Here is a 24,428-nt window from a genome sequence, read left to right on the forward strand (position 1 = left end):
CATCGCGGCGGCAACTGAGGAACACGCGGAGGTCCATCAAAAACATTCATCCGAAGCACAGACTTAAAAGGATCTCGTTTCAAACACAGCAATATTTAAAACCTGAAATACAAATGGTACAAAATAAATTACAGAAATAGTCTATGGCTATTCAGAGAACACGTGTTGCGGCTTACTTTGTCCCCGGCTTTTACCGTTTTCAAGTTTGCCGTCCCTCCGCTCCATCCGCCGGTTCGTCAGACAGTGAGGATGCTGCTGCTCCTGATCTTTACTCACCGCTGTAGTTTCTATCCCGCTGGACGACGGGAGTTCTTAGAGTGGCGGCGCCACCTGCAGGGGCTGCTGGGAAATGTAGGAACGGTCGCTGAAAATAAAATAAAATAAAATCTAAAGCACACACAAAAACATTACAATAAAAACAAACAAAAATAATAATGTAAAAGTAATAAAAAAAAATACTACCAAAAGTGTTTATTTCCATCCTTTACTTTAATTTAATCATTTTAATTTTGAATTTTGAATTTAAACTTTAATAATTTCACCCAAACCCCCCAAAATAATTTTAAAAAAATCACTAAAACTTACACATATTAAAAGTTTTTGAAACATAGACTGCGTGGAGAAAAAAAATTCACTAGATAACCCCCCCCACCCCCCCAAAAAAAACAAACAAACAAAAACAAAATCGGCTTAATCTATATCGTGGACAGTGCCCAGATGCTATGTTGGTCTGACCCTTGACCAAAACATTACACAAAGCAGCTGCTGTATCTGTATGGATGCTTGTTTATGTCATTCAAAAAACAAAAACAAACAAACAATGAAAAAGTTTTTGATAGGGAAAAATTATTTTCTTTGTTTTTTTGTTGTTGTTTAGCATTAGCAGGAAGTCTTCTAACTAAGTGGATCACTGGCACTCATAATAGTATACTTTTATAGGCGTTTAGTATACCAATATGATTAAAATACCACCTATAAATATCTATTACATAACTTATTTATATGAATTCTCTACCCTGCTATGTATAAACTTTCCAAAACACAAAAATGTTGATTAATACTACATGAGAGTAAGTAAACAAAGGCTTTCCAGAGGTCTTTCACAGTGGAAGAGCAACTGCAAAAATGTGAAAAATTAGATCTTCTCTGAAAGTTGAGAGTGCAGATGGAAATTTGCCTGAATGTCTAAATCTGGCAGATTTAACTTACACGCTTAAACACGCGTATTCTAAAGCTGTCCATTAAAACGATCAGGTCAGTGTCAGAGCTGCCCCAAAAGTCTTTGAGCAAGACATAATGATCCAGAACAGCCACTGAACTCTGACCTGCGGAGGCCAAAAGATTCAGGTATAAAAAATAAAATAAAATGGAAAACACATAACTCATTACGGTTGGTTTTACATTTATTTTCCATTGCACAATAATATCTATATATACTGTATCTACAGTCTAAATTGTGGCAGCAGATAAAGTCAGACATCCATGTGAAATTTATTTTAATAAAACTGTACAAAAATCGCCTACTATGAGAAAATACTGCAACTCCACAGATATTCATCCCAGAAGACAGACGGATGGAAGTATGGCGAGTGAGAAACCCTTGAGCTCTCCTGCACGGTGCTGTGAGCCTAGCTTCCAACTTCAATGCATTTTTACAGCGCAGGGAGAGCAAGAGTTTTCATGAAGCAAAAAGCAACATTAACAGATGTACCAATAAAAAATAAATATAATCTCTCGCATGTGTACAATTGGCATGATCAAATGAAAATGGGACGCACTCCGGATGTGTGAAGAGAACTTCAGCTTTGTTCAGCATGGTGGTTAATACAAATGCTAGAACAGACAATCTCTAAGAGGGGATAATACATGGTTGTTTCAAGTTTGTAAACACTTAATATCATGCATCCTTCAATGTGCAATAAGAGACCATTTAGGACATATATGTTGCAAACTGAAGCACTTTAAAGTTGAGGCCACACTTTGTAAAAAGACTCAGCGGCCCACTCAAAGGAGGATGGTTCGTTCTGCAGAAGAAAAGCTTAAATCTGAGATGAGCATGTTAAATATATACCAGAAAACGTTCATTGTCATGTCTGGATGATGGATATTTATGCACAGCCATAGCTTGGACATTAATGTTGACATGGAAAACAAATCTGAGAGTGAAGAAATCAGCATAATTGGCAAATGACATAAATAAGCATAGGTTCTGTCATGTTTTGGTCCTTTGAAACATAAGAAAATGGGACAGAGGAATCAACACTTTAAAAATCATACTAACAAAATCATTTGAAGTACAAAAAAATAGTGCAAAACCCACATAACTGCTCTTCCAAATGGGTTTATCTCAATAGTATACAGTAGATTTAAAATCAGCCATCTAAAAGTGAAGGGTTTTATTCGAAAATGTCGTATCTCCATATTGCAACTGCTCATCCACTGTTTTCTAGGTACGTTTTCTTTATTTCAGTGATATAATACACAGAAATAAAAAGAGGTTTCAAACCTCCTCGCAGTTTCTAGGCTCAAGTATTCAGTCAATTTCCATTTCCATTGCTGGATATCCCATTTTGGAATGAAACTCCTCGGGTTTACTTTATACATGTCTAGCAGTTTGGGGCAGTAATGAAGGTTTCATGCCCATAAGACGATGCAAAGCCAATCTCCTCCCTAAACCCCGCCCCCTTACACACAGAAGATTTCTTAAGAGTGCCATCAAACTATCCTGACTGACTCTTAACGCCTGGGGAAAAATGAATCAAGACAACTTTGTGAAATTAAGAAACTCTTTGGTGTCAGAAAAAAACATGGCCGCAAGCATACGGTATGTCACATTACCTGAACCCGCACTGTCAGATTTGTGTCCAGCTGTTGCGCTATATACAACATTTGGCAGCAAACTGAACTGACAAAGTCTTGTCCCCTCCTTTCAAAATAAAAGCCCGACAGATAATGCTCCTATATTGACACAACTAGCAGCATATCCTCACACCTCATGAAAAAGAAATCTAATCTAATTACAATAGGATTCCGGTTAATCACATTGAAAAACACTGTCAAGCAAAAACAAAAACCTCAAAAGACCTATTGTAATACATAGGTCAATATATTGTTATATAGACATTGGCGCCCATACACATATTCCTGAATATATGTATGTTTACAAAGACACAGATATACACGTAGGTAGAGGTTAGCATATATGCGTCATGAGGCAAAGGCAGAAACTGTTTTTTTAAGTTAATGGTTCAGAGAGAGATGACCAACGGCACTGCGTGGAACACGTATGTGTGCTTGGTCATTTCTACCGGCAGCTACAGATACAAACACAGCGTTATCACTTCCATTGTGCTGTAAGAGACACATGCTTTTTTTCCTACACATTGAGAAACAAGACTGAAAAAAAACGAAAGAAAAAAAATTCAGCTACAAATGTATGCCAATAAAAATTTGAATGATCATATATATTTATACATCTTTAAGACAGGTAAAACTTAAATTTGTAACCAAAATATATATATATATATGTAATTATATTAAGGGCAATCTTAGCCTTGCCCATCAACACATCATCCTTCTCATACATGACTTTGCCATAGCCCCTTGAAAGCCTCAAGAAAATAAACTCTTCATGGATTTTCCAGTGTATCCACTCTTATCAATTCATTTTTATTATAGGTCAATGTAAACTCGTCATTGGGGTAAACATTTTCAGCACTTTCTTTTTCGCATTTAATAGACAGAAGAAACAAAATAAAACTTAATGCCCAGCTTAATTTAATCCCCAACTATTATTCGCTTCCCATAAATAATTACATTTAAAAATAAAACAGAGTGATTCCATAAATTCACCATTTGTCTTTCTCACCCAAAACCCATTTGCTTGGCAAAAGCTGTAAAAAGGTATGGTCGGTGATGAACTAGTGTACTACCAGCCCTTATTTGGTGAGAGGCAATAGATTCAGAATCTCCCTGCCCATTTATTTACTCTTCCAACCACTTCAAAGGCCCTTTCTAGACAAAAACAATATATTAAAAAAAGAAAGGATAAGCCATACTTACAGATGCAAAAAGACAAACTCCAAAAATAATTTAGACAGATAAACAAACAAGTCCTTCAGTGATTTAATCATTACTACAGAAACTTGCACGTTCATCGAGTTGATTAGAATTGAAGGACAAGGGGTCATCAGACTTTCCTCCTCATTTAAGTCCACTGTGTTTAGCAGATGCCATAAAGGGCCTAGAATGACCAAATGCAGTCAGGCTAAAAGAACAGCACTTTATATTTTTTTTTATATATGCCTGATGGATATATGAAAGGTCCCCTCTTCTCCTACTGTGTGGACTGATGTTAAATGAACGTCATCACTCTCAGGTGAAAATGGAATGAGAGTCTCCTAAGAGCTTCTCTTCTTCCATTTCTTTCCTCTTTCCATCCTCGTTGCATTGCACTGGACAGTGTCTGTGCTGCAGAGGTCCTCGGGTGACTGAGGTAATGCAGAGGGATAATATTACGCTGAGGGAAAAAGAAAACGGGGAAAAAAAGCACAATTCTTTTGCGCATAACTCCCCCGTGGAGAGAAATAGAGAAGAGAAGTAGAGGGACCTGCAGCTCCTCAGAGATACTGGTGTGTGAAATTACAGAGTCCGATGCTCCACACGCTGCCATCAGAGCTGGTACCACTTTTTATCTTTGTATTTCAGCATCATCTGAAGGAAGTAAAGTGGGGAAAAATGTGAATCAGGGTTAATGTGATAACCTGAAAAAGAAAAAAAATTGTACAAGCATTCAAACAGATGCCGTTCACGTACATCATGCGCATGTTTGGAAAAGGACTCTGCGCTGGCCATCATGGCTGCTGTTCTCTCCTCCAGCTCACCCAGCTTCTGCCCTCTCTCATCCAGAGCTATTCTGGCACGGGCAAGTTCTCCCACAACTCCCGATGCGGCCCCCTTCATGCCTTCCATGTTGCCTGGGCCAGGGATGTGCTGCGCCAGGCTACGAGATGCCTTACCTGCAGCTGTTTCTCCAACTAGCAGAGACAAAAATAGATATGCAGATGGTTTGTTGAAAAGTCTTTTTTCATTTTTCCCTAAATGAAAGGTCACCAATCATTTTACCAAAGACAGTGGAATAAAAGCCCTAAAAAGGTCAAAGTGTTTTACATATAACACGGGATAGCTAAATAAAGTTTCAACTGTGAAATACTTACATATAGATATATATGTAATAACAACAATACAATAATATATGAAACATCTACGGTAATTCAGAAGCCTGATGACTGATGAAAACTACACATTTAAAACACAACTGCATTAAGTATTCAAATGCAAACATATATTTAATTGCACTCTGAGGTTTTGAGAACTCCTTATGCAATACTAGAAGGCACTCTGTACTCACAGAGGTCCTCCCTGTCCAGAGACTGAGCTCCTCCCCCAAAAAGGCCTTTGAAGAAACCTCTGTTTGGAGCCTCTGGTGTCTCCACTGGGGTAAATAACTCACTGAGCATCTCCTGCGAAAGACAGAAACATCAGTACATGTATTTCAATATATTGTCTCTGAAGAGATGCAGACTCAGCCAGACTTTTTAAATGAACCCGATTAAGGCCTGTATCTCCCTGAAAGAGAAAAATGAAAAAGGAAATTAACCCGCACCTTCAGATCATCTACTGAATTATCTGTAAGCAGACAAGCACTTCACCTTTCTACTGACCTCTAATTTTCTATAAAGGTAACTATGAGGAATTATACTGTTGTCTAACGTTAAAATGACTGCAGACCTGATTCAAACAGCTGGCCTACATAAGCATGTGTGCTAACGTCACACCAGTTACTTTTCCTGGTTTAGACTGAGCCTATGTGAGAAGACTTATGTAAAGTAAACATAGCAAGTTTGTGTTGCTATGTTTGGCAGAAATCGCTGCCAAATTCCTTGTTATTTCTGAAATGCTTACAAATAAGAAATGTCTGCTATGTTGGACAAAATTAAACTCCAAATTTAAAGAAACAGTTTTACTGCTGGGCATTTATGCATTTTTCTCTCTGCAAAGCTACTGGCATGGAGCTGATGGTGATCTGATCATTTATCTGACCTGCAAGTTGTCACACGTCTCCTGGCTGTAGGTGATCCTCTGGATCTCAGTAGGGGAGGTGAGGTACAAAGCCTGACCCAGGTTGGAGAAGCAGAATGTTCTTGCTATCCGCATGTCTGTGAGTGGCAGGTAGTTGACATCCAGAAGAGGCCGTAGACTGGGTAAACTGTAATCACGCAAAACACCACACCAAGTTGCTAACATCTATTTACGTTTTCCTCACTTGGTATCTCTGCTTGATCAGAGATTTCAAAATATAAATAACAGCAGACGCTAGTAATGATGATACCTCAGAGTCATTATATGCCCATTAGCACAGAAACAGGTGATGCAGTTAGCCCCAGCCATCTGCACAACATCAGCCCTCAGCACGAAGGAGGTCTCTGTGATGCTGTGTTTGTAGATGCGGGTTTGGGAGGGCAGGGCCACCACCTTGGCCTGTTTCTCCGAACACAGTATGGCAAAGTGACTATCCTGGCTCTCCTGTGACGAGGGAGGAGAGGCTGGCCTGCGCTTCCGACTCTTCTCTTTTTCTTCATCTGAAGCATTTGGGTCATACCACTGCTCAAAGAAAGGGGGCAGCAGAGTTCCAGTTGCGTCCAGCAGGGCCATAGTTAAAATGCCTCCTTTGAGCTGGACCAGGGTGCCTAAGAAATTAGATATTTAAATAAAAAAAAATTGGTCACAGCATAATTCAAGGTCAGCTAAAAGTGGCATGATAAGTTCTTAATTGTCTTCTGAAACTTGTGCAATTTTGGCTTTAGGCTTTGTTTTCATAACTAAACTAATCCTAAAACCAAAATGTTAAGGTCAGGTCTGTTTACCCTTTGGCTTCAGTAAATACACCACAAGATATACCCATCATGTGGATAGCATGTGACTATTGTAGCACCAAATGATATTGGAAACCGTCTGTGTAGCTTTAGTCTATATTCTTGTCAACTCCTTGCACACACATTTCCACACCTTGATCAACATTTACTTCCCCCTCGCTCCTTTTCAGCTATGAAGGCTGCTTTATCCTAGTTCTAATGCTTGATATTATAATGCTTGTCAACAAAGGTCACTATGTATCCTCATGCAAATTTTATTTTAAGTTTGTTTTTTGTATTTTTTTTACCGCAAGACGCAATGCCAACTGGCTGCTGTAACCTCTGGTCTCCACTGGGTGGCAGGTTGAGGGCCACCATCATCACCGAGCCGTGGGTGGTCCCCACCAGCAGACAGGGGCTGACCAGGCAGTCTGTCTTCCTTGGAAAACTCTCACAGAAGTAAAAGGAGGAGATGGCCTCTCGAGATTCTCGGTCTATGCTGGCTACACTTGAACTGCGTGAGCGGGTGAATGAGTTATCCCTGGCATCTGGACAGCAGGAGGACAAACAAAAGGAAATGAGGAAACAACGCATGTAAAAGTGAAAGGGGTAAGTAGTTAAACTCTCCACTTTAGCATTTTAGTTCTCAGAGAAAAACAAAACCCTGGTTAGAAACATATATTCTGATGTCAGAGGTTTAGCAGAGAATGCCTTCCATTGTATTTATGTACTTTATAGAAATGGAAATGCAGCGGAAAAGAAAAAACACCCACAGTAACATGATAAATAAACCCAAAGTCCAACAAAAGAAAGAAGAAAAAAAAAAAAGCTTTTGACATTGTGATGCTCTTTCAGTTTACATTCAAGGAGGCAATTTACTTTTTTCCAAATGTGGATTTCTGGAATTGATTCTGAAAACTTAATGTTGTTTATTTAAAGAAATAAAAATGAATGTCCTATTATAGGATCACAAACCAAAAAACAAACAAAAACAGATGTTTTAGAAGTAAGAATTATTCATGCATTATTTTTGTGCTGATGGCAACTTAAGAACAAGTTTTAACCCCCTTTAAAAAGCTAATGAGGGATACCAACATAAACACAAAAGGCCTTTTAACATGGGGGAAAGGCTTAAAATGACGGCCATCACGTGTGATCTTCACAAGAAAAAACTGTAAACAGGAAAAGCAAGATTTTTAACACCGAGTGCAGTCATGCCACTGGAACTTCCTCAAAAAGAAGGAAACGCACACTGTGAGAGGATTAGTGTCATCTGCCAAATGACTGCAGAGTAAGAGCCATAGTAGTGGAGTGAGTTAGTACAGGTTATCCCACTGCAGCCCAAGTCAGACCAAGGCTGGTCCACTCACAGAAAATGGGGTCTGACTTAGTTCTACAGAGGTCCTCCTTCAGGTTCATCCTGGCTGTTGTCATTCTTTTCACACAACACAACTGCTTCTTACATGTCTGAATGCGCCTTCGTTGGAACCCACCCTTTTCTTTGAGTTTAAAAAGAGACAGTGTTTGTCTGAACTTGCAGTAAAAAAACAAAAAACAAAAAACAAACAAACAAATCCCCAAGACATCAGGAACATGACATTCAGAACAACATGTTGCTGGACAGTAAGAAGTAGTTTTGCAGACCTACTTAAAAGCTAGAACCTAATACAAAGCAGAAGATTCAAATAACAAGATGAACACCTGTAAGAAAATACAAAGGTTCTTAGAAAAATGTAAGTTATTAGTTTTGGCTTACCCAGGTCAGTCTTTTGCTCACTAGACGAGCTAATTTTCCGTGACATCTTAGCTGTAACAGAAACAAATACCTCTGTTTTACGATGAAACAATAATGCCTAAAAGGATTGAGATTTTTTTTTAAACTTCTTTGATTGTGAATTACAACAAACGATTCAATAAGTAGGATTTTTACCATTTTGTGGCATTGTTTTCAATGTGCACATCAGTGTGCGATCACTGAATAGAACACAATTTTGAGTACGATTTTTAAACATGGTGATACCAACTGTAAGACAACTGTTGAGGTCACAGTGCATACACCAGTCAGCTACAACATTAAGAACTTTGGGAAGTGAATTGAGTAATACTGATTATTTTTGTTAGAATGGCACCTATGAACAGGTGGGACTATATATAGCGCTAGGTTCAAACGAACCTGATGGGCTAAAAGGAGAAAAATGTAAAAAAGAAAAAAGAGCAGTGCATGGACCCAAGTCCTCTCACATGGATCATTATGTGATAAATGTTCCTGGAAGGTAGAGGTTACTTCCTGCCAAAAGTGGCCCGAGAAGGGACAACTGGTAAACTGGGGAAGGGTCTAGCTCCAATTGCACTAGAAGAGCTAATGTAACAAATTTCTGAAAACTTCAGCACTGTTTGATAGTACGGTATCAAATAGTACTATCAAACAGTACTGTTCGATATACATGGATTGTTTGCATAGTTTGAGGTTGGACAGCTGCAGAGATGTATGCTGATCCCTGTTAGAAGCTGAAAAAAAGCCTACAGTGAGCGCATGTGTATCATAACTGGAACACAGACCAATAGAGAAAGGTGTCTAAAGAACCATGTTTTTACATCATGGAAACGGGGCGTCTGCATTGTTTACATGTGTCAGAAATTACAGCAGGATGCATGACGGCAAGCCAGTGGAAGCAGTGAGACGGTCTGGGTAACGTTCTGCTTTGAGGTTGCTATGGCATTCATGAAGATGCTACTTTGACACGTAACCAACCTAAGCATGGTTACAGACCACATACAGCACTTCACTGTAATAGTAGTTGGCTCTTTTAAGAAGAACAATGCCAAATTGCCTGCCCCCCCCCCCAAAAAAAAAAATTTTTTTCCAGGAACATGAAAAGTTGTTGATTTTGCCCTCCAAACTTCCCAGACCTCACTTGAAGTGCACATCTGTGGGAAGTGGTAGAAATAAAAGAAGTAAAATGTGTGCAAAGCCCCATCGATGTAAAGAGCTTAAAGGATCTGCTGCTAAGGTTGTCCTGCCTGATTCCACAGGACACCTCTGGAGGTGTCGTAGAGCCCACGTCTCAAAGGGTCAAACAACAAGGCAGACCTACAGAGTATTATGGAGGTAGTTTTAATGTTATAGCTCAATGGTGTATATCTTGTAAATGACTACTTGTAATAAGACGCTAAACTCTTTTGGAAATAACATTACAATTCATCATAATAAAAGCTGATTTTAAGGTGGTGCTTTTGGTTGTTGCCAGTTTCTTTTCTGTACTAATTCCTAAAAGTTGTCTGTTGCAGTCAGTGACCACCCTGAGAGAAACCACGAGAATACAAATGAGGTAGAGAAGCATCACAGACAACCGATAGAGCCTGTAATGTCAAACAAAGCAAGAGGCAGTTGAGAAATAAGGTAATTACAATTCAGTGAACATAGTTATGCAAAGAGAGTAGGTGGAGAGAGAGGAGGAGGGAAAAAAAAAAAAAAGAATCAGTGGACAGCCAAACAGTTAACACTGAACTGAAGCCCTGGAATCAAACACACAGAGCAAGTATCTACAGTCCAAGATAAATCATTTTGATGTTAGTGCTGTAAAGACTGAGGCGAGAAGCAGATTTTCTATGCTTTTGTTTTAGTTTCAAAAAATAAAACAAGAAAAACAAAACACACACAAAAAATAATCCTCAAGTAAAATTTCATTTTTCCATACTATATTCTAAGTTGTGTAACTGCAGTCTACAGTATTTTGGTAAAAATCTGCATAGAAAATCTGCACCTGAAATTGAAGAGTCATCCTGTCATGCACTTGATCAATATCCCTGATTCATTTTCTACAAAACCCCGACATTATGTGATTAGTGAAAACCGATTTCTTTAATGCAATTATTCCTTTAACTGGCACAGTATGCACAGGCTTGCGCAGGATTAAGGCACAGTGTGGTTAGAACGCCGTCATTCAGAGAGAAAGAGTGAGTAATCACAAAGAATACATCTGAAAGATACAGTACCAAAGTCATTGGCAACCGTCTTGGAAAAGCGTCTGCTTTTCAACTTCACTGGAAATAAGGTTCAAAAATACAAGTCAGAGAACTTTAGTCACCGTCTAAATACTAACTTTTAAAGGGTCATACACTTGAAAATACAATACCCTTCTCTATGAATTTCTGCTTTTTGTCATCATCTGAATTGCAGGGTGAGGTAGAGCCTACATGACAAATGGCAGCCGATATGAAAGACGAATTTCAAAAGAAAATGATACATTCGGTAGTTCACGCCAAGACTTACCTGAAGTAGGTGATCTGCAGCGGTCCTCTGAGGCATTGGACCCATCGTTGGAATCACAAGTCGCTGCAGGAGCCACAGAAATTGTAATTAAGAGTCAGACAGGATTACGCTGCAGTTAATTCCTATTGCACATGTAGTAACAATAACAGCTCAAGTATTACAAAGGCAATAATACAATGAGGTAATCATTCAATTTAGCAAGTAAGCTCTGCTTCAGTTTACAAATCTACCACAAGTGAGCTCACTAAATGCATCAGTATTGGCTGTCTAGTAGTCAAATCATAGGTGTATACTTTAAAGATTCTCTCAAGTCTGAAATTTGACTCCATCCTCACTGGAAATGTCAAAGAAAAGTCTGTACTGAGCTTTGGAGATTTGGGGTGCTATAATAAAACCAGAGAATGTATCTCTATGAGATAAAAGGAAAGGCTTAGAGGAGAACAATGACACTGTGGGAAGGGGAGAAAAAAAAAAATCTGACACAACAGGACTTACTGAAGTGAGATGAGCGTAGTTTTTTCATAGACTCAGAATACAAGATAGAAAGTCTGGACATGCAAGACGTCACAGTTGGAATGTCTTTACCAAATCACAGAGAGAGATCAACAGTAAAAACAGTGAGATAGAAAAATGCCTAAAAATCTAACTGCAAAACAGAAGAAAATGTGAAGTCTCAGTGGCTTGCTGCTGAATTTCTATTTGATTCACTGTTAAAACAGTATATGTTTCCAATAGTGTTCTTGCCATTTGCATAAATTAAAGACTGCTTTTAAAAGGCAACCAAACAAAATGCAGATACGAGTCCTGCATCTAGCATCAAGCCACTGAGACTAAAAAGAATGAAGACAAACAGTGACTGACAGGATGATTAGGCAAAGAGAGAAAAACACAATAGAAGACATGACAGAAACAGCAAGGCTGAAACAAGTAAACAAGGTTTATGTATTGTTTTGTCAGTAAACAGAATCAAAAGGCAGTGCTATTACAGCAGAGCAGCTCTGCTCAGCTACAGCATCCATTCTAACATGCATGCTCCACTGTCTTTGCTCCTTCCAACTGAACAGATGGAGAATCCGCCAGCGATGCCCCCTGTTGAGGGAGAGGAGCTACTGCAGGGGGCGGTGCTCACAGTGCGAAGTCAGGGCAGCTGCCAAGTGTCAGCTCTGCCTCCCTAACCCACCTCCAACAGCCTCCAAAAGTGTTCAGCAAAAAATAAAGGAATGCAAGGAGCGTAGCAAATTATTTACTGTATTTCAGTGAGATAAATGTTATCCAGGGTGACAAGTTCAGCAGAACAGAGAGAGAAATCAACAGAAAAAGAAAGAGTGTTTAATTGGTTGCGTGCAGCTACCTCCGGAAGGCTTTGCTTTACGTGGGGAGCGAGGCTGCCTCTGATAGGGGTCAGATGGGCTGTACAGCTCTGATGTGCCCATATTGAAGAGCAGGGTTTTCTGGAGGTAGTCCACCACAGCCAGACCGTTACTGTTTCCAAACACCACACTGAAAGACAGAAAGGTCAAAGAATGCAGTGGAACTCCAAATTATGATTTAGGCAGGCTTTATTTACTTTTGCACTTGGTTGCAAATGCTTGGTTACAGTGTTCTTTGAGACAGGATATAATTACGATTTCTTTACCCACACAAATTGAGCACAAAAAAGGATACTGAGCTATGAAGACTAGTGAGGGCCCAAAGTGATGTGACCTCATGTCATAGCATCAGCTGTATTGAACATAAGAGACTTACAGGCCATAGGAAGAATTGATTGCCAGGCTGGTGATCTGCTGAGGTGGCTCCCCACTCACCCACACCAGCTGGATCACCAGTTCCACCTGGTTGCCCGGAGACTGCTTCAGTGGGGAGCTCCGCACCCTGCATCAAACACACAGCAGGATACGACAGCAGGCTGCAGTTTACACTGGAATAAATTATCATCTCTGGGCAAGCTACACTCTGGATCATCATTTTTATTGCTATTATTATTATTACTTTAAAAGCATTTTATTAAGAGGATTCTTTTTTTTCTTGTGTTTTTCCATCTCTTCTGTGACAGCCTGCTTCACAAAAACAGAAGCCAAGGCAAAATTAAAGAAATTCCATACTGTAGACATGGTATATTGTCTCGGGGGCCATCAGAGGAGTTGCTCCCTGTTGATGGCTGAGTGGGAAGCTCACTCTCCTGAGGGCTGGAGGAAGCTCCCGGGGTTGGCAGGGTGGGGGTCTGCTCTCCTCCTGGGTCAGGCGAGTCCACGTCGCTAAACTCACACTGCATTCGCACCTCCAAGAGCTAAACAAGAAATAAAAAGACAAAAAAAAAGGCTTGTTCTTGTAAATGTTTATCGATTATTATCCTATTATCTATCCATCCTGACCTTAGGAATAATTTACCCATTCACTCTGTCCGTTTATTATGCCCCAAGCAATTTACCTGAACAACTTCAGTGGTAATTTCTTGTTTGCTGAACCTATAGACAATAACATGAGCAGATACTCCAGCCACGCACAGCATCCGGCTCTCGGGACACCAGGATAAGGTCTGGATGGCAAATGGGTCCTCATCTACTATATCTGTGTTTGGCTTCTCCTCCTTTCCACGAGCCCTCTCAAACACCTTGGCAGTCTTCAGCTTGTACAACACTTGAAGCATTACTGTGGAAGGAAAATAAGGACACGATGATTCACTGCGATCAGTGCACTCTCGATAGCACAGGTTACAACAGGAATCGAGGTGGTGGTGATTAATATTGTTCTTTCAAGGAACACTACGTTCAAAATCCAAGCAACTAGAATTAGAGATGGGAATTAGTTTGTGAACAAAGAAACCCAGGACATCAGTGACGTAGCAGCTCATCCGGCTCGAAATCCATCAGAATTCACAGGTTATTGTAATGTGTGAAGTACAGAAAGAAAGTGATAAGTTTTCTTGTCATTGGTGTGTTATATTGCACAAACTAATGAGAATTGCAAACAGTAATTTCTAGGACAAAATAATGTAGTTCAACACCAAATAGAAGTGTCTGGGTTCAGTAGCATTATAACTACAGGGTCAGTCGTAACTATGGCCATAAAAAGTATTAAAATATGTGCACACTTCAGTATGTCGTAGTAGCAGTAACCGTATAACCAATGGGAACCATCAACCAATAGGACCACTTGGTTTTTAAAGTTTTTAATTTAGTGCATGAATACATCTCCTTGGAAGGAAACAGTGTAGTAACTGTTTTCTTTATGAAAAATGTAAATTAAAGATAAAGACATGCAAGGATGAACTTTTTGTAGTAAGTAATATACTGCTCTTAACAACAAAATACTCACGTGCAGAAGCATCCCAGAATTTGATTGACCCATCAGCATGTCTATTATAGCAGGGGATAGACAGAATAAAAACAAAACAAAACAATTAAACATTTATTACTGAACAAGACCTGTGCACATCTTAAAATAAGTAAGCACGACTCATTATATTATTACTTTATTCAATCAATACAGACCCTGTGATTATAATCTCAGGGTAGCTCTGTGTGCCTTGGCCCCAGTTTCCCCCACTAATGGGCCATTCCTGTTAAAAACAAATAAACAAAAATGAAGCTTCTGTCTGCGGTGAAGTCAAATGCTCATGTAAAATTCACACAGACAACACAACTGAGTCATTTACCTTCTTACTGTAACCTTGCCTCTTTTGCCGACAGCCGACAGAGTAAAGTGCAGGAATAAGTTCAGCAGGACAGTCGGCAAAATACTCACAGCAGGTCACCGGTGACTCGTGGATAGTCAGAGGATAAGGGTTTTCAAATATGGGATACCTGTCATGATAATCAGTCACATGTTTACACTAAATATTATACAGCATTATGCTACATGTTCTGACCTGTATGTCAAACTTATCGCTGCGATAATAAATGTTAACAAAAGATCCTAGATTTTGTGTAATGTATTCACCAAAGTTTGACATTTTAATAAAGTTTATTACTCTGTATATTAATATAGCGTACTTTAGGGTGGGCAATGTGGCCATTTGGTGTAGAATCTAGATGCACAATGTAAAATATCTATGTTTGTTGCAATATAATTATTAATTATTATTATACAACCACAGCTAGAAAGTTGAATACTTACCCAATCTGTCCGAGGTCTATTACAACTAAATCTTTCTCAAGAAGGACCACCACAGCATAAGGCTCTTGAAAGTCTAGAAAATAAATAGGCAGAAAATTTACATGGATAATGGCATCGTTTCAGTTGGTAACTGCATATGCTGTTCTGACTAGTGTCACAGCTCACCATTTGGATATGGAGTTTCACACAGCGTTAGGAAATCCACAATCGGGTAGTCCATCTCCAGAACAGCAGTGCTCTTTCCGTGCATCACAGTAAGACAGGCTCTCCTCCCCACTGTATCGTAAGACAGACCTCCAGACAGCACCATGAATGGGTCCCTGGGTTTAACAAACACACATATTTTAATAGCTTCTTCAATAAAACTGAATTAGTTGTGGCAGATGAAAAATTACCAGGTGTACTCAGCGGTAAATGGGTAAAGAGGGACACCAAATTTTACTGTGGTGCTTTCTCTGGGGACTTTTTGGCCCGATTTTGATAGAACCCGTGCTGGGAGGGGCCTACTTTTTAATCATTATTAAAACTATATTAATCCCCGTCCTCAAACGCCTGAGAAAAAATTATTAGATCACTTTCAATGAAATGTTGGCTATTTAGTTAATGGCTTTGACATAAGAGCATCTCTTCAGATACTGCCAGCTGTGTCAAAAATCATTATATTTAACAAGTATCGTGAGACTGTTGCCTTGTCTAATTACTTATTAGACAGGGCTTTTCAACAGCATAAGGATGCTTTCAAGAAGACTAACCTGTTACATATTCAGAATAACAGGAAAGGACATTTTGAGTACAGGATATGGTTTCAAACTAGCGTCCGTTAAGACACAGGATGGGTGGGAACTACCATCACACTCACCCAGCCCTTGTTGTTTTGTATTCCACTTTCAGGATAGGCTTGCATGGTTCTGGCTTTTTTCCATCCTTAGGCTGCTTTCCTATTGGATTTCAAGATGCCAAAAACACAAAACAAAACAAATCCCCGAAACAAAAACTCATTATATTTTACAGGAATACAGTACATATGGCGCATATGTGAACATATGGACATGTCGGCATCCATCTGTTATACATGTCAGGTCTCAAAGACTGGCGGGACTACACTTTATTTAAAGGCCTATATATAGTTTTTCCATTAATCATGCCTCTGTGAATATAAACAATACAAGTGTGTGTATACAACAGCTCCTACCATGTGGTGTGATGATCTGTGCGGGCTTGGCTGGGGTTCGTACATTCCACGTGGTCAAAGTGCCATCGGAGTGGCTGCAAACAAACTGTTTGCCCTCATGGTGCCAGGCGACTGAGTGGATTGCCTGAGAAACCACGGTAGCCATTTAACAGAGTGTAATACATAATGTACAAGTAACATGTGTTTGAGAGTTCAGAATAGCAAAGTAACTCTACATCATTGGGGAAATCAGGGTTTGTCTCAACAAAGGTGATACTTGTCCACAGATAGTTTGGGTCCCTTCAAAAATTCATGAGTAACTAGCAAAATACATGATAATGTTATTTTGAGCTGTTTTCCATTCTCTTAAAATGAAAGAAACCTAAACGTCCATTTCATTTGTCATTATAAAACTTCAGAGAGTTCTTTCATGTGTTAACTAATTTACAAAGAAACCCAACAAGACCAAACATGTTTCTCAGACAACAGTGAGGAACACCAGACAAACTAGTTTCCTCACAAGAACTGGAACAAAGGAAAACAATGCCTTACCTCATCATAATTGTAGCGGTAGTCAGCTTTTTTGCACTTCAAATCCCACAGCACTACTATCCCAGACTCAAATCCAATCAGAAGCTGAAATAACAAGAGAAGCAAAGCAAGTAAGGCTCAGCTGACTGCTGTTAAACTACATTCTGCACAAAATTGGTTCATAATGAATTCACTTTATGAATGTATATTTATTTTACATTCCCTAGTAGACTTTTATGATCATTTCTTAAGCTGGCATAAGATGCAATATTCTGACATTTACACACTGTAAGAAGCAACTAAGTTTTCACTTACCTTGCAATCATGTAAACACTAGAGTAGCTTATAACTATTTTTTCAATAGTTAGGAATTTCCTTGGGAGAACAGGCTAAAAGATACGTATAAACCCTTTGAAATGGCCTGTAAGAGCCAAATAGAAGGGTCTGCATATGAGCGTAGGTGTTTTTCCATTTTTGGCTCTATATGATGTGAGAAAGGATATCCTTAATATGGTCACCTCAGACGAATATTGTCTGCTGTGCAAACTGTGTTTGCAGGGGGCAGGCCAATAGAAAGACAGCTGTCTTAAATTGAGGCTTGTTCAAGACAGTGAATGAAATGAGGGGGCGCACCAAGATGATCATTTTCACCTCTAAATAATGCAGAGCTACTCCAAAAGAACTTAACAGTGAGATTCCAGAAATAAAAATCCAATTCATATGCTTCATAGGTATGAGCTATAATACTCTGTGTATTTATTTCTTTTAACAAAAGTGTCCCAGAAAAGCACTACGCTAACAACAAACTGAAATTTTAGCAAATGCCCAACTGGTGATAGCAGTAACATGAATTCCTGTGCCAAATTGTCTACTAGCAACTAGTAGCAAATTAATATAGTCAACCCAGATGCTCCTAGTTGTTGTTGTCGCTGCCTTTTTTACAGTCACAGTGGTAGCCTACTCTGCGCCATCACTGCAGACTGTCTTATCTTTAGCTCTAGGAAAACAGTAACTGCTAGTTGAGGTAAAACATCATTACCTATGATCCAAAGCAGGAATGTCCCCTGCAATCCATCTTTATCTAACTGATTATCTCCAGTTCACTTAATCACTTAATCACTTAAGTGGAACTTTAACTTTCTTGAATTAAAAGCAAGCCTATATTTCTTTTAAAAGACATGAACTTTAACATTATATAACTGAACAATCTCTGAGATCCAACTAAAAATCATTTCCAGCTCCGCTTCTCCACATAACATCATCAGATGATGTACAATTGTTTATCTTCTCTATAGACAATGTAATGTTCAGCTATCAGTTACCTTGCCCTCATCCATGGGGTTATCACTGATGTGCACAACAGGCCCTGGGTGTGTCTTGGTGGATCTGTCAGAGAAAGAAAGAAATGGGAGACAGTCCAAGTCAATTTAGGTATATTTGCCACTGATGAGTAAAATGTATCTGATAAATATAGTGATACAGTGGAGCTTTTAGAGGGCGGTAGATAGAGGCAATTAGGAAAGACATCCAAAATGTAAGCCCCAATCTTTGGTCTTGCACAGAGAAAAAAAGGACAAGATAATAAGATGAAAATGTGCATCAGCGCACCAGAGGGGAGGAAAGGAAAAAATAAATAAAAAAATAGCCATGACATATGAGAGAGACAAACAGCGAGGGAGAGGGAGAGTAGGGTCACATGAGGGTCTATGAGAGATTACAGTGTTTCAAGACAGGATCACCGTGGCAACAGAGCAAGGGGCATGGAGGAAGTGAAGGTCTGGCCTAAAGAAAGTGTTGCTGCCTCTGAGTGTGGTCTGGCTCCAGCGGCTAATGATCTCATTGCTGCTGCTGATGAGTCGATACGGTCAGTGATGTCGCAGTAAATAAAAGGAAGGGATGGAGGGGAATATGAACTCCAGCCGGTAATCACCACATTGTGATACAGCCGCACCACAAACACCAGGCTTAATAACCAGTTATCATGTTTGTGAACTGGATTTTATTGTAATAAAGATTCTTTTAACCTAGATTGTTAACTGATGGAATAGTTGGTAAACATTACTTTAAATTAACTAGTTAAAACTGAGTTTCATTTCCAGCATAACACCAGATATGATCATTAGCGCCATACACAGCATTTCTATCCACTGTAGGAGAGTCCACGAGTTTCCAAAGGCAACAAGCTATGAAGCAGAGCGTGGAAAAGACGATTCTATCAGAGGTTCTACAAAGACATAACTGAATATTTCGCTTTAGATTTCACACCACATCGTTTCTTTTCATCTTCAAAATCAAGACAAGCTAAATCATTTCCCCATCTCCACTTCCTGCATCTGACACATTTATCTAAGAGGACAGCATACTTTGCTCTGACACTTTCAACTCCAGGATCTAAAAGAGCAATTTATCCGATTTCACCAGCAGCCTCATACACACACACGCACACCTTTATGCAACCAATTTTAGCTGCCACTCACTTTCTAAAATAATTTTTTTAGCTCGCTGGTGGGCACAAGGAAAAAAAATTGCTTGGAAAAACTTCTACTGACTAAAGTTTTCATTTAGAAAAAAAATAGTAATTTCACTACCCCTTTTAAGCCCCAATCAAGGGCTCAGAATGGGCAATTTTTGTGGGAATGTTGGGTGGTAGACGTGTAACCAGTCCTTTTAAGACATCTACTTCTTTCTGTTAATCTGAATGACCTGAGTTCATGCATGAATGTGTACTTTGATCACTTCACAGTGAGTCATGACGGCAATCTTACTAGATTGTACCAGTAACATTTTGGTATCACTTTTCAAACCACCCAATTCGGAATACATTCAGTTACTTTAAGAGTATCAACGGTATATTAACATTATATTTAAAATAAATAAATAAATAAAATAAAAGTAATAATTCACTGCCTAATCTTTAATTTCAGGTGTATTCCTACTGCCACAGGTGTATAAAATCAAGCACCTAGCCATACAGTCTGCCTTTACAAATATTTGTCAAACAATGGCTAATTCCAAAGAGCTCTCTGAATACCAATGTGGTACTATAATAAGATGCCGCTGTTGCAACAACTTTGTGAAATTACTTCCCTCCTGGATATTCCACAATCAACTGTAAGTGGTTTTGCAAATTGGAAGTGTTTAGGAACCACAGTAACTCAGCCACGCAGAGGCAAACCACACAAAGTTATAGAACAGCGTTGCGTTGAGGCGCATAGAGTGTAAAATTATCCAATGGATTGCCGAGTCAATATTCACAAAGCTCCAAACATCATCTTGCATTATCATCAGCACTAAACATGTGTGCTGGGATCTTCGTGCCATGGTTTTTCGTGGCGGAGCAGCTCCAGTAGGTACAGTGGGGCAAAAAAGTATTTAGTCAGCCACCGATTGTGCAAGTTCCCCCACTTAAAATGATGACAGAGGTCAGTAATTTGCACCAGAGGTACACTTCAACTGTGAGAGACAGAATGTGAAAAAAAAATCCATGAATTCACATGGTAGGATTTGTAAAGAATTTATTCGTAAATCAGGGTGGAAAATAAGTATTTGGTCACCTCAAACAAGGAAAATCCCTGGCTCTCACAGACCTGTAACGTCTTCTGTAAGAAGCTTTTCTGTCCCCCACTCGTTACCTGTATGAATGGCACCTGTTTGACCTCATCATCTGTATAAAAGACACCTGTCCACAGCCTCAACCAGTCAGACTCCAAACTCCGCCATGGCCAAGACCAAAGAGCTTTCGAAGGACACCAGGAAAAGAATTGTAGACCTGCACCAGACTGGGAAGAGTGAATCTACAATAGGCAAGCAGCTTGGTGTGAAAAAATCAACTGTGGGAGCAATCATCAGAAAATGGAAGACATACAAGACCACTGATAATCTCCCTCGATCTGGGGCTCCACGCAAGATCTCATCCCGTGGGGTCAAAATGATCATGAGAACGGTGAGCAAAGATCCCAGAACCACACGGGGGGACCTGGTGAATGACCTGCAGAGAGCTGGGACCAAAGTAACAAAGGTCACCATCAGTAACACACTACAACGGCAGGGAATCAAATCCCGCAGTGCCAGACGTGTTCCGCTGCTGAAGCCAGTGCATGTCCAGGCCCGTCTGAAGTTTGCCAGAGAGCACATGGATGATACAGCAGAGGATTGGGAGAATGTCATGTGGTCAGATGAAACCAAAGTAGAACATTTGGTATAAACTCAACTCGTCGTGTTTGGAGGAAGAAGAATACTGAGTTGCATCCCAAGAACACCATACCTACTGTGAAGCATGGGGGTGGAAACATCGTGCTATGGGGCTGTTTTTCTGCCAAGGGGACAGGACGACTGATCCGTGTTAAGGACAGAATGAATGGGGCCAAGTATCGTGAGATTTTGAGCCAAAACCTCCTTCCATCAGTGAGAACTTTGAAGATGAAACGAGGCTGGCTCTTCCAACATGACAATGATCCAAAACACACCGCCCGGGCAACAAAGGAGTGGCTCCGTAAGAAGCATTTGAAAGTCCTGGAGTGGCCTAGCCAGTCTCCAGACCTCAACCCCATAGAAAATCTGTGGCGGGAGTTGAAAGTCCGTGTTGCTCGGCGACAGCCCCAAAACATCACTGCTCTTGAGAAGATCTGCATGGAGGAATGGGCCAAAATACCAGCTACTGTGTGTGCAAACCTGGTAAAGACCTATAGTAAACGTTTGACCTCTGTTATTGCCAACAAAGGTTATGTTACAAAGTATTGAGTTGTATTTTTGTTATTGACCAAATACTTATTTTCCACCCTGATTTACGAATAAATTCTTTACAAATCCTACCATGTGAATTCATGGATTTTTTTTTCACATTCTGTCTCTCACAGTTGAAGTGTACCTCTGGTGCAAATTACTGACCTCTGTCATCATTTTAAGTGGGGGAACTTGCACAATCGGTGGCTGACTAAATACTTTTTTGCCCCACTGTATAATGTGCAGGTGGTCTGGTACTTTCATCTACACAGTGTAGGTGGCATTGAAAGACACAGACTTAATGTCTTTTACAGAACTGTTAAATGTTGCACAGTTATAATGGCTCAGGGAGGGATGACCCAAACGACAGAATTCCTAAACTTTATCTAACAAAACAACTTTGCTAGATATTGAAGAGTGCTTCGACCTGCCAGTGCTGCCCTGTTTGACCAGAAATTATTTTTATTATCACTTGTTAAATTATGTATCAAGTAAATAATCCACCATTTAGCAAAGCTGTTTAAAAATGATCACTTTAAATTCCCGTGTGCTGGGAAAACCTGCATTCGATGCACGAAAATGCTATCATAACCAGAAAAGATACTGATAGTGATTTTATCCACCATGATCATACACCTGCATGTGACATTAAATGGGAACCCCTCAGAAGATGCAGGATGTGATGTAAAATTCCTTGCAAACTTTACAGTGGGTGTTTACACGAGGGAGTGGGTGACACAGGATGGGTCACTGGGGTTATGAAGTGGGCACTTCCTATCAGAGATGTTCTGTTAAATCTGGCAGCAAACACCTCCAGAAGTCTCAACTGCAAGTCCTGGCATGGCACAATCACCACCTCCATACCGCCCTCATACCGATCAGAGCTACAGTATTCTCAGCTTACAGGACTAACTGTTTCTGCAAGTGCCGGCAACCGCATTTCTTTGCAATTTTGAGTTTCCTGGTCGAGTGTCAACTGCACAAAGAAGATATGCAAATAGCGAGTGAGTAAAGGGAGGAGGGGTGTAGTTGTGAAATACAGACTCACAGTTCGATGGCTTTGTTCCACATAATAACGTAGCCTGAGAGAGTGAAGGACTCCACGTTGACAATGTGGATGTTTCCTCTTTCTGTGCCGATGTACAGCCATTTGCTCTGGAAGGGCAGGTGGCAGTATGTGATTCTGGAAGAGATCAAGATCCATCACAACCAGGCTTTTTATTATCTCATGACTCAGTTGGCATCAGACGGTTACCCTTGTCCCTAATCACGCTGGTCCAACTGGAAGAAGAAGCAAGTGAGTAAGATTTAATTACAAAGGCCTTGCACTGTGTCACACTAATGAAGCCAGACTATATATAGATCAGTTGGGGGGGAACAGCAGAGTAAATACTGTTGCCTATTCTCAACTGGGTGAAAGAAGAATCCAGTCATACACAACATTTACTATCTGAAATAGAATGAACCTGCAAAAATGTTTTGTCTTTTGCTATTAGTCTGAACCTTAATTGTGATTTTTTTTTTTTCCAGAGGAAATCTGGAGTCATTTTTAAATGAACTTGGAAATACTGACTTAACAAAAAGTGTGGGGTTTCTTTTAACAGACCTGATTTCTTTTAACAGACCTGAACAAACCACCAAGATGCTGCAAAATATCTGTAGCAACTGTTAAATGAAAGGAAAAGTAGCACACAGTCAAAATATACTGCCATTTAAGTCAGTTTACTGCTCATTTTTGTCTTGCCATTTCAGTGCAAATATGTCTCACTGGATTATAGAATACAATAACTATTATCAACATCAATGGAAAATTGTCTTCGGTTCACAAAGCAATAAACAAAATGAATCAAATCCCTTCACATCAACCCACATTCATACATACACGCATATAAAACTTCAACATAACAACAATAAAAACACATCACAGCATCTCATTATTCAGTATACTAGGGCTGTTTGATATTTTGATATAACGACATATATCACATGACGATATAAAAACGTTTCATTTTACGCTATAGTTTGTTTCGTGGTGTCGCAAAATAAACTGTTTACGGCAATATTTTTTCACCGTTTTGATGGTCACTGTAGTGGCTATATTCATTTCTTAAAGTTCTCTCTTTCTCTTATATTTTATATAACCACACTATGGACGGACAAGCGCCTGTTTTTATGCGTTATGGTTAGCAACAATGATAGTAACAGCATCGCGTGTCCGCTTGTTTATGTTCCACATAAACCTTTCACAATAAAGCTCAAGATCCTGTTGAGACTTTTCAAAATAAACTGAATCACGTGAAAGAGCAGATTATTTACGGATGAGAATTAAAAAAGAGCTGCCAAATGCTAAAAAATAAACCTTAGACTCAAACGTTAGAACAGGCTTTTCCCCGCAGCATGCTGTGTCATAAATACAAAAAAAACAGCGGCCTTTACAACTTATGTCTAAAAATGTATAGTTTCATGCATCGGTTAAAACACTCGACTCCAGCTACATGACACGCAGCTGGAAACACTTCCCGCAAGACAAGCTGCCCAAGATTCACAGAATTTACAGAAAATGTTACATTTTTGTGATTTATATCGTTATCAGGACGATAGAATTCTTATATCGGGATATGAGATTTTGGTCATATCGCACAGCCCTACAGTATACCGACTGGCTCTTGGCACAAATGATCCCTTATACACTGCGGTGAAC

General features: G+C 39.6%; 2 protein-coding genes and 1 long non-coding RNA gene across 12 annotated transcripts in view; all 3 read right to left on the reverse strand.

Annotated features, from left to right (window-relative positions):
* The window catches only part of sash1b (SAM and SH3 domain containing 1b), a 57,190-nt gene extending 56,826 nt beyond the window's left edge, over window positions 1-364 (reverse strand). Inside the window, exon 1 of one of the 3 annotated variants that reach the window (XM_085144061.1) lies at window positions 195-364. The gene's annotated coding sequence lies outside the window, so the exon portion shown is untranslated. Of the gene's footprint in view, window positions 1-176 lie in introns of all 3 variants that reach the window. The other 2 variants (XM_085144060.1, XM_085144063.1) reach the window with 2 other exon arrangements.
* Window positions 365-1,385: 1,021 nt separating this feature from the next.
* The window catches only part of stxbp5b (syntaxin binding protein 5b (tomosyn)), a 30,662-nt gene continuing 7,619 nt past the window's right edge, over window positions 1,386-24,428 (reverse strand). The window contains exons 5-30 of one of the 8 annotated variants that reach the window (XM_085144092.1): window positions 22,776-22,910; window positions 18,328-18,391; window positions 17,027-17,110; window positions 16,496-16,619; window positions 16,163-16,241; window positions 15,469-15,623; window positions 15,304-15,376; window positions 14,843-14,990; window positions 14,679-14,746; window positions 14,503-14,543; window positions 13,616-13,836; window positions 13,290-13,474; window positions 12,934-13,059; window positions 12,539-12,687; window positions 11,683-11,766; window positions 11,188-11,250; window positions 11,051-11,107; window positions 10,911-10,958; window positions 8,671-8,721; window positions 8,285-8,413; window positions 7,223-7,462; window positions 6,392-6,749; window positions 6,103-6,268; window positions 5,411-5,522; window positions 4,816-5,036; window positions 1,386-4,713 (exon numbers count right to left, since the gene is read on the reverse strand). In XM_085144092.1, the coding sequence (XP_085000218.1) occupies window positions 4,672-4,713; window positions 4,816-5,036; window positions 5,411-5,522; window positions 6,103-6,268; window positions 6,392-6,749; window positions 7,223-7,462; window positions 8,285-8,413; window positions 8,671-8,721; window positions 10,911-10,958; window positions 11,051-11,107; window positions 11,188-11,250; window positions 11,683-11,766; window positions 12,539-12,687; window positions 12,934-13,059; window positions 13,290-13,474; window positions 13,616-13,836; window positions 14,503-14,543; window positions 14,679-14,746; window positions 14,843-14,990; window positions 15,304-15,376; window positions 15,469-15,623; window positions 16,163-16,241; window positions 16,496-16,619; window positions 17,027-17,110; window positions 18,328-18,391; window positions 22,776-22,910 (3,223 nt within the window). In that variant the 3' untranslated portion in view covers window positions 1,386-4,671. The remainder of the gene's footprint in view (window positions 4,714-4,815; window positions 5,037-5,410; window positions 5,523-6,102; window positions 6,269-6,391; window positions 6,750-7,222; window positions 7,463-8,284; window positions 8,414-8,670; window positions 8,722-10,910; window positions 10,959-11,050; window positions 11,108-11,187; window positions 11,251-11,682; window positions 11,767-12,538; window positions 12,688-12,933; window positions 13,060-13,289; window positions 13,475-13,615; window positions 13,837-14,502; window positions 14,544-14,678; window positions 14,747-14,842; window positions 14,991-15,303; window positions 15,377-15,468; window positions 15,624-16,162; window positions 16,242-16,495; window positions 16,620-17,026; window positions 17,111-18,327; window positions 18,392-22,775; window positions 22,911-24,428) is intronic. The other 7 variants (XM_085144093.1, XM_085144094.1, XM_085144100.1 and 4 more) reach the window with 7 other exon arrangements.
* Window positions 19,003-22,769, reverse strand: LOC146496026 (uncharacterized). The gene is made up of 2 exons (XR_014871271.1): window positions 20,871-22,769; window positions 19,003-20,784 (listed from the first exon to the last, which is right to left on the reverse strand). It is a non-coding gene; the product is annotated as an uncharacterized LOC146496026 (long non-coding RNA).

The sequence above is a fragment of the Neolamprologus multifasciatus genome, chromosome 19 (assembly GCF_963576455.1).
Source record: "Neolamprologus multifasciatus chromosome 19, fNeoMul1.2, whole genome shotgun sequence".
Lineage (NCBI taxonomy): Eukaryota > Metazoa > Chordata > Actinopteri > Cichliformes > Cichlidae > Neolamprologus > Neolamprologus multifasciatus.